Genomic DNA, 11,891 nt, shown 5'->3' on the forward strand with positions numbered 1-11,891 from the left:
TGAGCTGAAAAAGTTTGGGAACCACTGGCATAGACGATCAAGCAGTCAAACTTAATGACTTATTCAAATATAGTACAAATGTCAGACAAGTGAGCCAAATGTAGTGCAGCTGTATTATAGCTGCTACATTACTATAACCAAAGTCCTAGATGAAATGTGTTTTGTTATCACTTTTTAATATACCTAATATCACAGTATTATGCTGATACCTCTTCCTTACCTGGCATAGAAGCGTTTGAAGTAAACAGTTGCCGTAGCAATGACCTGCTGTCGCAGCTTCAGGTGTTCCCCCAAAGCCTGGATCACTGAAAGAGACAGAAAATAATAAAAAAGCCAGACTTCATTATCTAGTTAAAACTATTGTTGGGTTGTGAATAATAACTATAAGTACACAGAATCAAATAAAAAGGTGACTACAATACTGATACATTCTATACAAGAGTAGGAAATACAATCTAATATATTTCAGTCGGATTGTACAAGTTGCATACATATGATGATGTATTATTTAATGCAATCTAAGAAGTCAGCAGGAAATTGTAAACGAGTACAGATCTCAGACTGTTAAATGTTGTTATACAAATTAACCATTTGCAAAGAAAATCTGCAGCTTCCAGTACTCCTCTTCTGAGAGAAACTTCAGATCCTTCTGGCGCTCTTTCATCAGGTCCTGTTTGTCCAGAACCCACTGCAGACTTTAACAAATAAAATAAAAAGTATTACTTCAAAATAATCAAGAGTTACGTTGGTTATTCAAAGTGACATCAGCCAAACTAGCGGGGAGCACAGCAGTGTCAACATCACGTTACATGTAGCTAGCCTTCTATATTTCTGTCGCAAAGCATCAACAATAGAAAAAGAAGCTAGTCTAATTAAGCTTTTATAACAGCCTTTCTCTTTATTAAGTTTGCTTTCTGTCTTTCTTTAAAGAGCTCTTTTGTATCGTAGCAACAGTTCTGGAGAAACTGTTAGCGCAGCCGCACAGACACAGCTAACGCTAGGCCTCGAAACACAGACGGAGATTTACAGAAGAAAGACGTAACATGTCCAGTTTGTAATAAAAACTTACTAATGAGAACTTTGCCAAAAGTTTCCCGCCATCTCGTAGCAGCTGAGGTAGAGAAGAACACTTTATAATGATAAAACTTTACTACAAAGAAGCGGATAGCACTGGCAAAGTGCAGACACTAGAGTGACATCAAAACCGTCCCGGGGAAGGATAGAAAATGGAATGGAATGGTTCCGGAATTTTAGTTCCGTCTTAGAACGTCAAAACTGTACTGTAGATATACAGTATATATGTATACATATATATTTTAGTTCCATCTTAGAACGTCAAAACTGTACTGTAGATATACAGTATATATGTATACATATATATTTTAGTTCCGTCTTAGAACGTCAAAACTGTACTGTAGATATACAGTATATATGTATACATATATATTTTAGTTCCGTCTTAGAACGTCAAAACTGTACTGTAGATATACAGTAAATATACACTACCGTTCAAAAGTTTGGGGTCACCCAAACAATTTTGTGTTTTCCTGAAATCACACTTAGTCACCACCATACGTTGTGAATAAATATAAATAGAGTCAAGACATTGACAGGTTAGAAATAATGATTGTACTTGAAATAAGATTTTTTTTTACATCAAACTTGCTTTCGTCAAAGAATCCTCCATTTGCCGCAATTATAGCATTGCAGACCTTTGGCATTCTAGCTGTTAATTTGTGAGGTAATCTGGAGAATTGCACCCCACGCTTCCAGAAGCAGCTCCCACAAGTTGGTTTGTTGGATGGCACTCTTGCGTGCCAACGGTCAAGCTGCTCCCACACAGCTCAATGGGGTTCAGATCTGTGTGCGCGCTGGCCACTCCATTACCGATAGAATACCGCTGCCTGCTTCTGCTCTAAATAGTTCTTGCACAATTTGGAGGTGTGTTTAGGGTCATTGTCCTGTTGTAGGATGAAATTGGCTCCAATCAAGCGCTGTCCACTGGGTATGGCATGGCGTTGCAAAATGGCGTGATAGCCTTCCTTGTTCAGAATCCCTTTTACCCTGTACAAATCTCCCACCTTACCAGCACCAAAGCAACCCCAACCATCATATACCTCCACCATGCTTAACAGATGGCGTCGGGCATTCTTCCAGCATCTTTTCATTTGTTCTGCGTCTCACAAATGTTCTTCTTGTGATCCAAACACCTCAAACTTGGATTCATCCGTCCACACCACTTTTTTCCAGTCTTCCTCTGTCCAATCGGTGTTCTTTTGCCCATCTTAATCTTTTTCTTTTGTTGGCCGTCTCAGATATGGCTTTTTCTTTGCCACTCTGCCCTGAAGCCCAATCCCGCAGCCGCCTCTTCACTGTAATGTTGACACTGGGTTTGCGGGTACTATTTAATGAAGATGCCGTTGGGGACCGGATGTGTCTGTTCTCAAACTAGAGACTCTAATGTACTTATCTTCTTGCTCGTTGTGCAACGCGGCCTCCCACTTTCTTTTCTACTCTGGTTAGAGCCTGTTTGTGCTGTCCTCTGAAGGGAGTAGTACACACCGTTGTAGGAATCTTCAATTCTTAGCAATGTCTCGCATGGAATAGCCTTCATTTCTTAGGACAAGAATAGACTGTCGAGTTTCAGATGAAAGTTCTCTTTTTCTGGCCATTTTGAGCGTTTAATTGACCCCACAAATGTGATGCTCCAGAAACTCAATTCTGCTCAAAAAAAAAAAATATAAAAAAATAAGGACATTTCAATGTGACCCCAAACTTTTGAACGGTATTGTATTACATATATATATAATATAATTATATTATATAATTATATATATATATAATATATATCTTTTATGTGTCAATCCACCCTGCCATCCCTCCCTCCCTCTATCATTTTCAACATTTTACAGTTGAAATGATGATGCTTCATTTCAACTGTAAAATGTTGAAATGATAGAGGGAGGTCAATGTGGATTGACACATTGATGGATGTGCCATGAAATCTAAATAGCAAAACACCACACAACGCAACATTATGAATAAATGTACAGAAGTATATGCAGTTAATGTGTGCACAGACATTCCCAACAGATGTATGTCATCATTTTAAAATTAATATATTTAACCGCACATAGGCTAAGTTAATTGACGTAACCTTGATAGATGTTTGTCGGAACATTCACCCTTGTGTTGGGAAGGTTCAACATTCCTCTGAGTGTTTGGGGAAGGGTTGGTGGTATATAGACCCTGCCACAGACTTAAAGGTGTGAGTGGCCAGTTTCCAGTCCACCGTTGAAGTTGCAGAAGTTACAGGAGTGTCAATATGAGCCGCAGTCCAGAGAGGATGTCTTCATACCGCCGGCATTTCGAGGGCGAGTTGGCTGCCCCTCCTGCTCACCAGCTCCGGGTGTCCAGTCCCTCTCCCAGCCGCAGGGACACCCGCCACCGGTCGGCCAGCTTCACCCGGAGTGGTGGGGCGACAGGGCGCAGGGCCATCTCCAATAAGGCTCGCATCACCAGGCGAGTCACCTGTCATAATGTTGATTAAGTGTGCAGCTAAATTAAATCCTTGAATCCTAAATCCTGTAATTCGGCTACATTTATGATCAGTTTTCATGTTTTCAGTGCAGCTTTAACAGTGCAGTGCATAACCTAATAAGCATGAATGGGTGTAGATGTGTCAAAATGTAGAAAAGAAAAATGATTAATCTGTCTTTTCTGGTCCTGTCTACAGCAGTGTGAGTATGGGAACACTGTGCTTTGGAATGTCCATGGAGCTCGGGCCAAAACTGGATTTGGATGCTGCTTCAGCAGAGAACCAAGACTTTATGACGACTCGCACCACTGAAAGGCAGGAGATGGTGGCCCTCAACGACCGCCTGGCAGCGTATATTGAAAAGGCAAGAGGACCAACCGCACACAGACACACATTTCTTCATGTTTCTCTCCTAAAATATCACACAAATCATAATTAATCATCATTTAGCCCATAACCTACATAAAGCATTATAACAAAAAAGCAATAGGCTTACATGATTAAAACCACGTACTGTAATTATTACTTTGTTTTTGAACTTTCAGCTTGTAATCATCAAGTAGGTCTATATCTCCTGTATTTCTCCTTGTAGGTGCGAACCCTGGAGTCAAAAAACAAGCATCTGGAGGCTGAGGTTGAGGCCCTGAAGAGCCGCCATCTCAGACCGGGCCTTAGGCAGCTGTACGAGTCTCAGCTGAAGGAGCTCAACAGGGACGCTGAGAAAATGAAAGTCCAGAGGGTGAGGGAGGTCACATCTCATGGCAGCAACATATTCAGATCATGGTTTGTTGTGACTAATATAAAAGCCAGGTGTGGTTCAGAATGTGGCAACAGTGGTGCTCCTTTTCACCCTATTATCTGCTGAATTTTTTTCCATTTAACAACTGTTTGATCATTGTTTATCTCATCTGTGCAGGATACGTCTTTGGCAGCCAAGGAGGCGATGTTGGGTCAGTTGGACAAGCTGAAGGCCAAATACACCGAGGCTGTGGATGCCCGGAAAAAGACAGAGCAAGACATTGAGAATCTCCGTCCCGTAAGAAACTGTAGAAAGTCTTTTCACAACTTTGAATGATGTTGTGAGAATTCACTGCTTTAAGTTAATACAAGACTTATCAACAGAATTTTGCTTTTTTTTCACCAAACCATTTAAACCTCATGGTTCAATGTCCCAGGATGTGGATAAAGCAACGTCATCACGGATTGCCCTGGAAACCCAGCTGGAAAACCTGGAGGTTAAGCTTGGCTTCCTGCAGAGAGTTCACAAGGAGGTAATATATGTTTTACTCTCCATTTACTACATAGTATGTACAGGAGTCAGCGGCTGGGGGCTGGAATGCCTTTCATTTTATTATCAACTATTTAATGGGCTGGTAATTATTGCAATGACTGGTTATACTTAAATGGAGACCTGTTGATGGATAGAGTAAGTAAGGACGCAAACATGGCAGTTATCAACATGGTGTGATGGATTCATACTGGGAAACAATGTGATTAACAGTTGGTGCAGTGGTGGAGTGAACCTTCATTTATAACATAAATAAATGTTTCCATATTCCTTACAAAGAGCAAATACTGTTTCCATTTATTTCTAAAAACAGACCAGTATTTTAAACTGAATTTGCAATACAGACCACACTGTGTATCCCTATTCTTCTAACTCTGGCTGTTTGTGTTCCACTGAAAGGAAATTGAGGAGTTGATGCAACAGATCTATTCAGCAACCAGCAAGGTGGACCTGGTATTTGGCCTGCCGGACCTCTCCTCTGCTCTCAGACAGATTCAGTCTCAATATGACTGCATTGCCGCCAAAAACCTACAGGTAACGTGCAACATTGATACTCAGTTTAACTCCTCCAGTCTTTAACCCCATGATGGAACCTTGACAAACACATGTATGACGTCAACATTCCTGACACATGACACATCATTAGTGTGTTCGGGTTATAGACACTGTCTGCTCTTCTCTAAGGAAATGGACACTTGGTACAAGTCAAAGTTTCAGGACCTGAACAGCGCCTCCACCAAACACCTTCAAAGCGCTCGAAATCTGAGAGAGGAAATCACAGGCTATAAGAAGGATGTGAGTAAGATTTTTTGTTCTTGTTCATGGTCACTACTACCACTTCTTAGCATAAAACAGTTGTGTGTGTGTGTGTGTGTGTGTGGGTGTATAGCTTCTCAACAAGGAACGTGAATTGGAAGCAGTGAAGACGAGGAACGAGTCTTTGGAGGCTCGGATTTGTGATGCAGCAAAAAAATACAAGAAGGAGGAGGAGGACTTGGAGGTGATTGACAGGATGTACCATTGCAGGATACATATTAGAATTTTTTTAATGAATATAGACATTTTCTAGTCAAGCTCTGGCTTGAAACTTTTTTTAAATTTAGCAATTCTGTTGTATTCTATTGCGCCAGGAGCGTATCAAAGCGATTAAGATGGAACTAAAAGTAACCAAGGAAAAGATTGCCCTGCTGCTACGGGAATACCAGGACCTGCTAAATGTGAAGATGGCTCTGGAGCTTGAGATCACCACTTACAGGTGAACAAAAAAAAAAAACTCATGCCATTTCCACAGCATGTAAACCTGACTGTTATACATGAAGTAGAAATATAAGACACACAGGGTATTGTTCATTTTGTATTCAGCATTCATTCCCCTCTGTTTATTTGTTTCAGGAAGCTGATCGAGGGGGAAGACAGCCGTCTGAGCACCATGGTCCAAAACCTGTCTCTGACTGGAGGCCTGCGTCTCACCTCAGCCCCTGCAGCTACTCCAAAGCTAAATGAAGCCCCCGGTGACAGTTGCAGGGCGGAGAAAGTTGCAGGGGCTGCGCAAGTGGAGGTGGCCTCATCAGACACCCAGCCAGATGGTAACGTAAAGGAGCAGGCCACTGAGATGACTGAGAGGAAGACTGTCCTCATCAGGTAAAAGGGCGACTTTGGCACAGAATTTCTATCGCCTAACATTTATGATTTGTTCTCAATCATCTTTTACTGACACAATAAAACCTCTTATTTCCCCACCACTTTCATCCCAGAACAGTTAAGACAGATGAGGACACTTATGAGAGCGACACACAGGAGCGCACCTTCATCATTTCTGGAGCAGCAGATGACACAAATGAAGAATAGACCGTTTATCAACCCCAAATCTCACGGAGTGACCTTTGCTAACGGTGTACTATGCACCAACGTTGCACCTCATGTTTTTCTCATTTTTCCAGTGCTTCAAAAATCCTAGAATTTAATATTGAATTGAAAAGAAAACTCAAGCAACATGTGCAAATTTCAAGTATTGTGTTCATCCTCCAAGGCGACTTTACACTACGAAAGCTACACACTGTGTGCAGTCACTTTGCTCTGCCTGCTCCTGACACCCTGTCAGCCTCACGCTGCCTTTCTGCTCTTTTAATCCTCCTGTGTGTGGAAAACACGCCTTTCAAAGTAACAAAATAAAAAGCAAGCAACCATAATTGCGGTTTTCATTTCAATCTAAAGAGAGACACAATATTTTCCATAATTTATTAAAACCAAAGCAGCAAAGGCTTTCCAACAGACATTCAAAGGAAGAAAGCTTGATACAACTCCCCTCATGTAAACTTGTAACCAGTGAAAAATATTCCATTTAGTAGGAAGTTATAAGATAACTGAAAGTTAATTTAAGCCATTAAACCTTCTTAATTTGTGTAGGAATACAATGTTTACAAGTTTTAATTATGGCATATACACAGTTTATGTATCAAGTTTATATTACACAGAAACCCATCATTTACTGGCAGCCTGATGGAGATATAATAACTGGCCAGCATTACTTAAAGTACAATAAAGTCAATTCATTGCCCCCCACCCCCCAGTGCATCCCATATATTTACAATCAAATACAAAGAAATAGAGAACTAGAGTGCAATTAACAGTACAAAATAATTTGGCACCTCACTGAAATGAAGCAATTTTGAGAAACTACAACTTTAGAGTATGATGCTGTAAACTGAGATTGCATTCAAAAAGCACCTATTGATTAGTCGATGTTGTATGATTGTGTGTATGTGTTTCTAGTGCAATGGTTTGGGTTCACCCCCCACTCCCCCAGCGAGACGATAAACCGCAAGGCTGACGTCACGCGCCAGGGCATCAGCGCTCTCCTAAAACAAAAACAATGTATCAGAGAATAAAAGCAAAAGGACAGACAAATGTCCAAAAGAGGAGCAAAACTGAATTCTCACCTGGGTTTCTGCCTCGGCGTAAACTCTCACCACATCCTCGGTGCCGGAGGGTCTCACAAAGGAGCGGGCCTCTCTGTAATTCTTCACTAAACTGTCGATGGCCTCCTGCAGTCCTGCCGGGCTCACTGCCCGTCTCTCTGCGTCTGTTGTGTCTATCACCCTGCGGTCCGACACCTGGAAATAAATCAAGCACAAATAAAGCTGTCTATAACGGCTTGTGCACAATATATTTGTGTCGAAATTGAGGTGGCACTGATGGGAGTACTAATTAAAGTTAAACTTGGAGTCTGAAAGTATTCTTGAGCAAGACACTGACACCCTACCAGGTCTCGGGTTGCTGCAGTCGCAGGTATATCAAATTGAAGTACTTTTTTATTGATAATAAAGGCCTTGATGGATATAAGGACTCATAATTTCTGTCACTCCTTGGGTAAACATGCTGGCGGTCAAAACCAGACAAGCAGGTCAAATTCCTTTCTCATGATAACTGTAAATTAAAAACTGCTGTTATATAAACAAATATCTATCAGAAGCAGCTCTCCAGGATGTGAAGTGTTGATACAAGGATAGAGAGAACTGAGGCCTACTCATTTATCTAGGTACACTGTGTTTTACACATAAGATTTCCTTTTACTTTTAGAGGGGCAGAGAAAAACAATTTCCACACAGGATTATCTGTCAGAAATGGTATACCTTATAATACATAAATGAATGAGTACCTTGACTTTGAGCTGCCTGTTTGGCAGGTCACTGTAGATGGCGTCCCACTGCTGGATAGTCATACCCTTGATGGCTAATATGGCTTCGATCAGCAGCATGTCAGAAATGGCATCACCTACAGTCTTTAGAAGATAAAAACACAAAGTAACACATCAGAACTGTGAGTCAGTATAATAATAATGATGTGTTTGCTTTAATGGTTCAGTAAAATGTGTGTGTGTGTGTGTGTGTGTGTGTGTGTGTGTGTGTGTGTGTGTGTGTGTGTGTGTGTGTGTGTGTGTGTGTGTGTGTGTGTGTGTGTGTGTGTGTGTGTGTGTGTGTGTGTGTGTGTGTGTGTGTGTGTGTGTGTGTGTGTGTGTGTGTACCTGGTTGATGACGTTGACAGTGTTCTGCAGCAGGAGAGCTGCTCTCTTCCTCTCATCATTGATGTTGGAGTTCTCAGCCAGCTGCTGGATCTTCTCTTCAGCTGCTTTACTGAACAACACCTAAACGCAACACATTATGTCACAGGCCTCAACACATGGCATAATGTTCAGATTTATAATACTAATCCATTAATCACATCGGACATACTACAACACTGTCACAGAAAACAATGGCATTTATTATTATGCTAGATTTGTGATGGTGGGTGCCTCATATGTGATCTGTCTAAGAGTGTCTGATCTACTCACAGTTCCATGACCGTTGGCCTCGAAGTACACACCAATATCAAACTCCTGGGCTGCATGATGAAGGTGCTTCACTCCAGTTTTAGTACACCTCACTATCACCTAAATCACATGAACATGTTTGACCTGACTCTTATACAGTATATATATATATATAAATATATAAATATACAGAACCACACTTGTGTTTTCTCACCTTCATTGTGTTTTCCAAATAGTTTGTTGAGCTTCCGTTAGCATAAGCAGTCTGCACCACTGCTATCTCCAAATCCAGACCAGCCTTTATGAACAGAAACAAACAATTTACTACAGGTTTGCATGCATGTGCCTAATTATTGTTGTTGCGTTTGTATTTGAGAGCACACCTGTGTGAGCAGCTCTTTAAGGTAAGTGCTGATGAGAGTAGCAATTTTGTCTCCATCCAGCAGGTGGAATTTTCCTTCAGAGTCAGTGTAGTAGTAAATGATTCGGTCAGCGTCACCGTCAAAGGAACAGCAACGCTCTCCTGGGTTCATCTTAATGCCTTCACACAGAGAGACAGTAGAGGAGAGAGATGTAAGAAGGAAGTGGTACATTTAAAACAGTTTTCTCTCTGCCGTACACGTTTATTTGGCACTTCTCAAACAAACTACATTCATAGGGAAACAGGAATTTACACAGATGTCAAAAATAGTCATTATTTTGGCAATTTGCTGATTGACAGTCTCTATCTTGTGGTCATATACTGCATCTGTGATAAACCACACAAACAATACATAGTACTTACTGTTTTGTTTTTTCACTCTATTTATACTATACTTACTAAGCAAATAAAAAGTATTTTGCTTTTGAGACAAATCACTTCCATCTGCATCAAAACTTATTTTGCTTCTTCTGACAAGTTTAAAAAGTGAAGTCGAACCTGTTGGAGGTTTTTGCTGCACTTTGACAAAGTCAGCCCCACACTGGTGGTTGAGCTTCCCTTCACTGCCATCGTTGAACAGCGATATATGCAGCTCCTTTTTCAGCTGACTCTCCATCTCACGCACCTTTAGGGCCCCAATACCATTAGCGCCGTCCACAGTGAGGTGCTTCTGGTCGTCTGTACAGTTGGACGCCTACCAGAGAGAAAAAGATGGAAGAAGGGAGAAAGGAGCAAAAATTATGCAAAAACACATCCACACAAACACAATAAAACGTACAGGGCTTAAATGAATTCATGGGAACACATGACACGTCCTAGTTTCTTACATTTTTCGTGAGCTGAATGAAAGCTTGGCAGAGTTTCTTATAGTATCCTTCCACTGTGGCCTCTCCGTATTTACACTGTGTGTTCTGACAGCAAACCATGTAGTGGAGCTGGGGGGTGGTCACCAAACCATAGTCTGACGCAATCATATAGGAGAGTGAGAAGGCAGATTAAAGCAAGAGGAGAAGACAAAGGGTATGAAAAGTAAGTAAACAAAATAATTAAATATTAGGGTATACAAGTTTAGTTCACCCCACCTTTGCTGTGACCACCGAGTGCAGATACTCCATCCAGTACTGCCTGTGAAAGGCTGGCACTGCTGCTCCTATAGTTAAATATAGTAACATGTTTTTTAGTCTTTTGTGTGTGAAATAATTTGCTATCACAGTCAAATTAAAATCGGTAATACAAAAAGGCATAAAAAGTAATAAAAGTGCATGTTGTCTGGATGGTAGAGGGTTATTTGAAAAATCAAAACAAAAAAATGGCTTGAGATCATATACCGGGTGTCTTTGCCCACAAACACATTCGCTTCCTGGCTCATGTGTATGGCCTCCTTCTCTATTATGTCCTGCAGAGCAGCGAGCAAATCTTCCTGCTCAGCGTTGGCCAGCTGGGTGGCGTAGCCCTCCCACGTCGGCGTCACCATCTCTCCCATGGGGTCAACCAGCTTCACCCCGTTGTCCTCCTGCATGAGGGCAGATATATAGAGAAAGATGACAGGAAGAAGTTGGTGATGAGGATTATGATTATGATGTGTTTATAGAGTTTTTTAAACCTATAGGATCACAATATAATTAGCTAAGAGAAAAAGAGAGGTGGAACGTGTCAATCTTCTATTAAGAATATGATAAGAAAACAACATTATGGGGACAAAACAAACAAGGTTATGACTAGGAAATACCACCAATAATCTAACATGTCCACACAGAATACAAACTAAATCATAACTATGGCAAGACGCACAGAGGAATTAATATTTCTGAATGCCTTTCTCACCTCAGGGTTGTGTGATGCGGTGACCATGACTCCGATGGTGGCTTTGGTCTTTTTGGAGCGGAGAGTGGCCAGCAGTCCCATCCTGAACATGATGTGGTCCAGCTGTTTGGCATTGGTCCTGAAACCAGCGGTCCCATACTGCAAAACCAACCCTGCAGGCTTGGGGTGCAGACCAGACTGCGTTGATACTTCCTTAAACTGTGGCATAACTGAGACACATTATGAAGACATAACAAACAGATCAGTCAGTGGAGGAAGAGGTTTTGTAGTCTAAGTATTTTGTCCAATACAAAAATAAAATTCAATCAAGAAAATGTTAATTTTCAGTACAGAAGTAGACTATTATCACCAAAATGTACCTTAACTCTTGCGTTGTCCTCCCGGGTCCAAAACAGACAGAAATTTGACATTTTTGTCCCTTTTTTAGACTTTTTTTTAGTTTTCAATAACACAACCTAACTACCATTAGTTTTACAGTATTTTTTGGAATTCATGGTCAATAACCCTC

The 11,891-nt window shown here is 41.1% G+C and overlaps 3 protein-coding genes and 1 long non-coding RNA gene across 7 annotated transcripts in view; 1 reads left to right on the forward strand and 3 right to left on the reverse strand.

Moving 5' to 3' along the window:
• ccnc (cyclin C) overlaps positions 1–1,217 on the reverse strand; it is a 6,139-nt gene extending 4,922 nt beyond the window's left edge. Inside the window, exons 1-3 of the mRNA XM_032543341.1 lie at positions 1,070–1,217; positions 589–695; positions 221–305 (exon numbers count right to left, since the gene is read on the reverse strand). Coding sequence (XP_032399232.1) covers positions 221–305; positions 589–695; positions 1,070–1,101 — 224 coding nt within the window. The 5' untranslated portion in view covers positions 1,102–1,217. The remainder of the gene's footprint in view (positions 1–220; positions 306–588; positions 696–1,069) is intronic.
• The window catches only part of LOC116706473 (uncharacterized), a 24,247-nt gene that overhangs the window by 6,431 nt on the left and 5,925 nt on the right, over positions 1–11,891 (reverse strand). Inside the window, exon 1 of one of the 3 annotated variants that reach the window (XR_004336245.1) lies at positions 3,922–3,932. The exons of the other annotated variants lie outside the window; for them this stretch is intronic. This is a non-coding gene — a long non-coding RNA (uncharacterized LOC116706473). Of the gene's footprint in view, positions 1–3,921; positions 3,933–11,891 lie in introns of those variants that run through there. 3 annotated transcript variants of the gene reach the window in all.
• ngs (notochord granular surface) lies at positions 3,067–7,496 on the forward strand. Of its 2 annotated transcripts, none has more exons than XM_032543337.1 (11): positions 3,067–3,522; positions 3,737–3,902; positions 4,131–4,277; positions 4,455–4,574; positions 4,714–4,809; positions 5,226–5,360; positions 5,511–5,621; positions 5,716–5,826; positions 5,957–6,081; positions 6,219–6,467; positions 6,581–7,496. In XM_032543337.1, exons 1-11 carry the CDS (start codon positions 3,326–3,328, stop codon positions 6,672–6,674), a joined length of 1,551 nt encoding a protein of 516 aa, XP_032399228.1. In that variant the 5' UTR covers positions 3,067–3,325; the 3' UTR covers positions 6,675–7,496. The 2 variants fall into 2 exon arrangements, with proteins under 2 accessions (XP_032399228.1, XP_032399229.1); XM_032543338.1 differs by having other exon boundaries at positions 6,586–7,496.
• Positions 7,051–11,891, reverse strand: part of pgm3 (phosphoglucomutase 3) — a 5,663-nt gene continuing 822 nt past the window's right edge. The window contains exons 2-13 of the mRNA XM_032543336.1: positions 11,384–11,592; positions 10,888–11,072; positions 10,642–10,709; positions 10,387–10,520; positions 10,058–10,253; positions 9,522–9,679; positions 9,353–9,436; positions 9,160–9,258; positions 8,851–8,970; positions 8,485–8,607; positions 7,766–7,939; positions 7,051–7,684 (exon numbers count right to left, since the gene is read on the reverse strand). Of these exons, the coding sequence (XP_032399227.1) occupies positions 7,595–7,684; positions 7,766–7,939; positions 8,485–8,607; positions 8,851–8,970; positions 9,160–9,258; positions 9,353–9,436; positions 9,522–9,679; positions 10,058–10,253; positions 10,387–10,520; positions 10,642–10,709; positions 10,888–11,072; positions 11,384–11,592 (1,640 nt within the window). The 3' untranslated portion in view covers positions 7,051–7,594. The remainder of the gene's footprint in view (positions 7,685–7,765; positions 7,940–8,484; positions 8,608–8,850; positions 8,971–9,159; positions 9,259–9,352; positions 9,437–9,521; positions 9,680–10,057; positions 10,254–10,386; positions 10,521–10,641; positions 10,710–10,887; positions 11,073–11,383; positions 11,593–11,891) is intronic.

The sequence above is a fragment of the Etheostoma spectabile genome, chromosome 18 (genome assembly GCF_008692095.1).
Source record: "Etheostoma spectabile isolate EspeVRDwgs_2016 chromosome 18, UIUC_Espe_1.0, whole genome shotgun sequence".
Classification (NCBI taxonomy): domain Eukaryota; kingdom Metazoa; phylum Chordata; class Actinopteri; order Perciformes; family Percidae; genus Etheostoma; species Etheostoma spectabile.

Excerpts from the sequence above, each read along its gene's own strand:
- ngs (XM_032543337.1), top strand. The coding sequence starts at position 3,326 with ATGAGCCGCAGTCCAGAGAGGATGTCTTCATACCGCCGGCATTTCGAG. Across the intron at positions 4,278-4,454 it reads AGAAAATGAAAGTCCAGAGG|GATACGTCTTTGGCAGCCAA; the intron begins GTGAGGGAGGTC and ends TCATCTGTGCAG. Across the intron at positions 4,810-5,225 it reads TGCAGAGAGTTCACAAGGAG|GAAATTGAGGAGTTGATGCA; the intron begins GTAATATATGTT and ends TTCCACTGAAAG.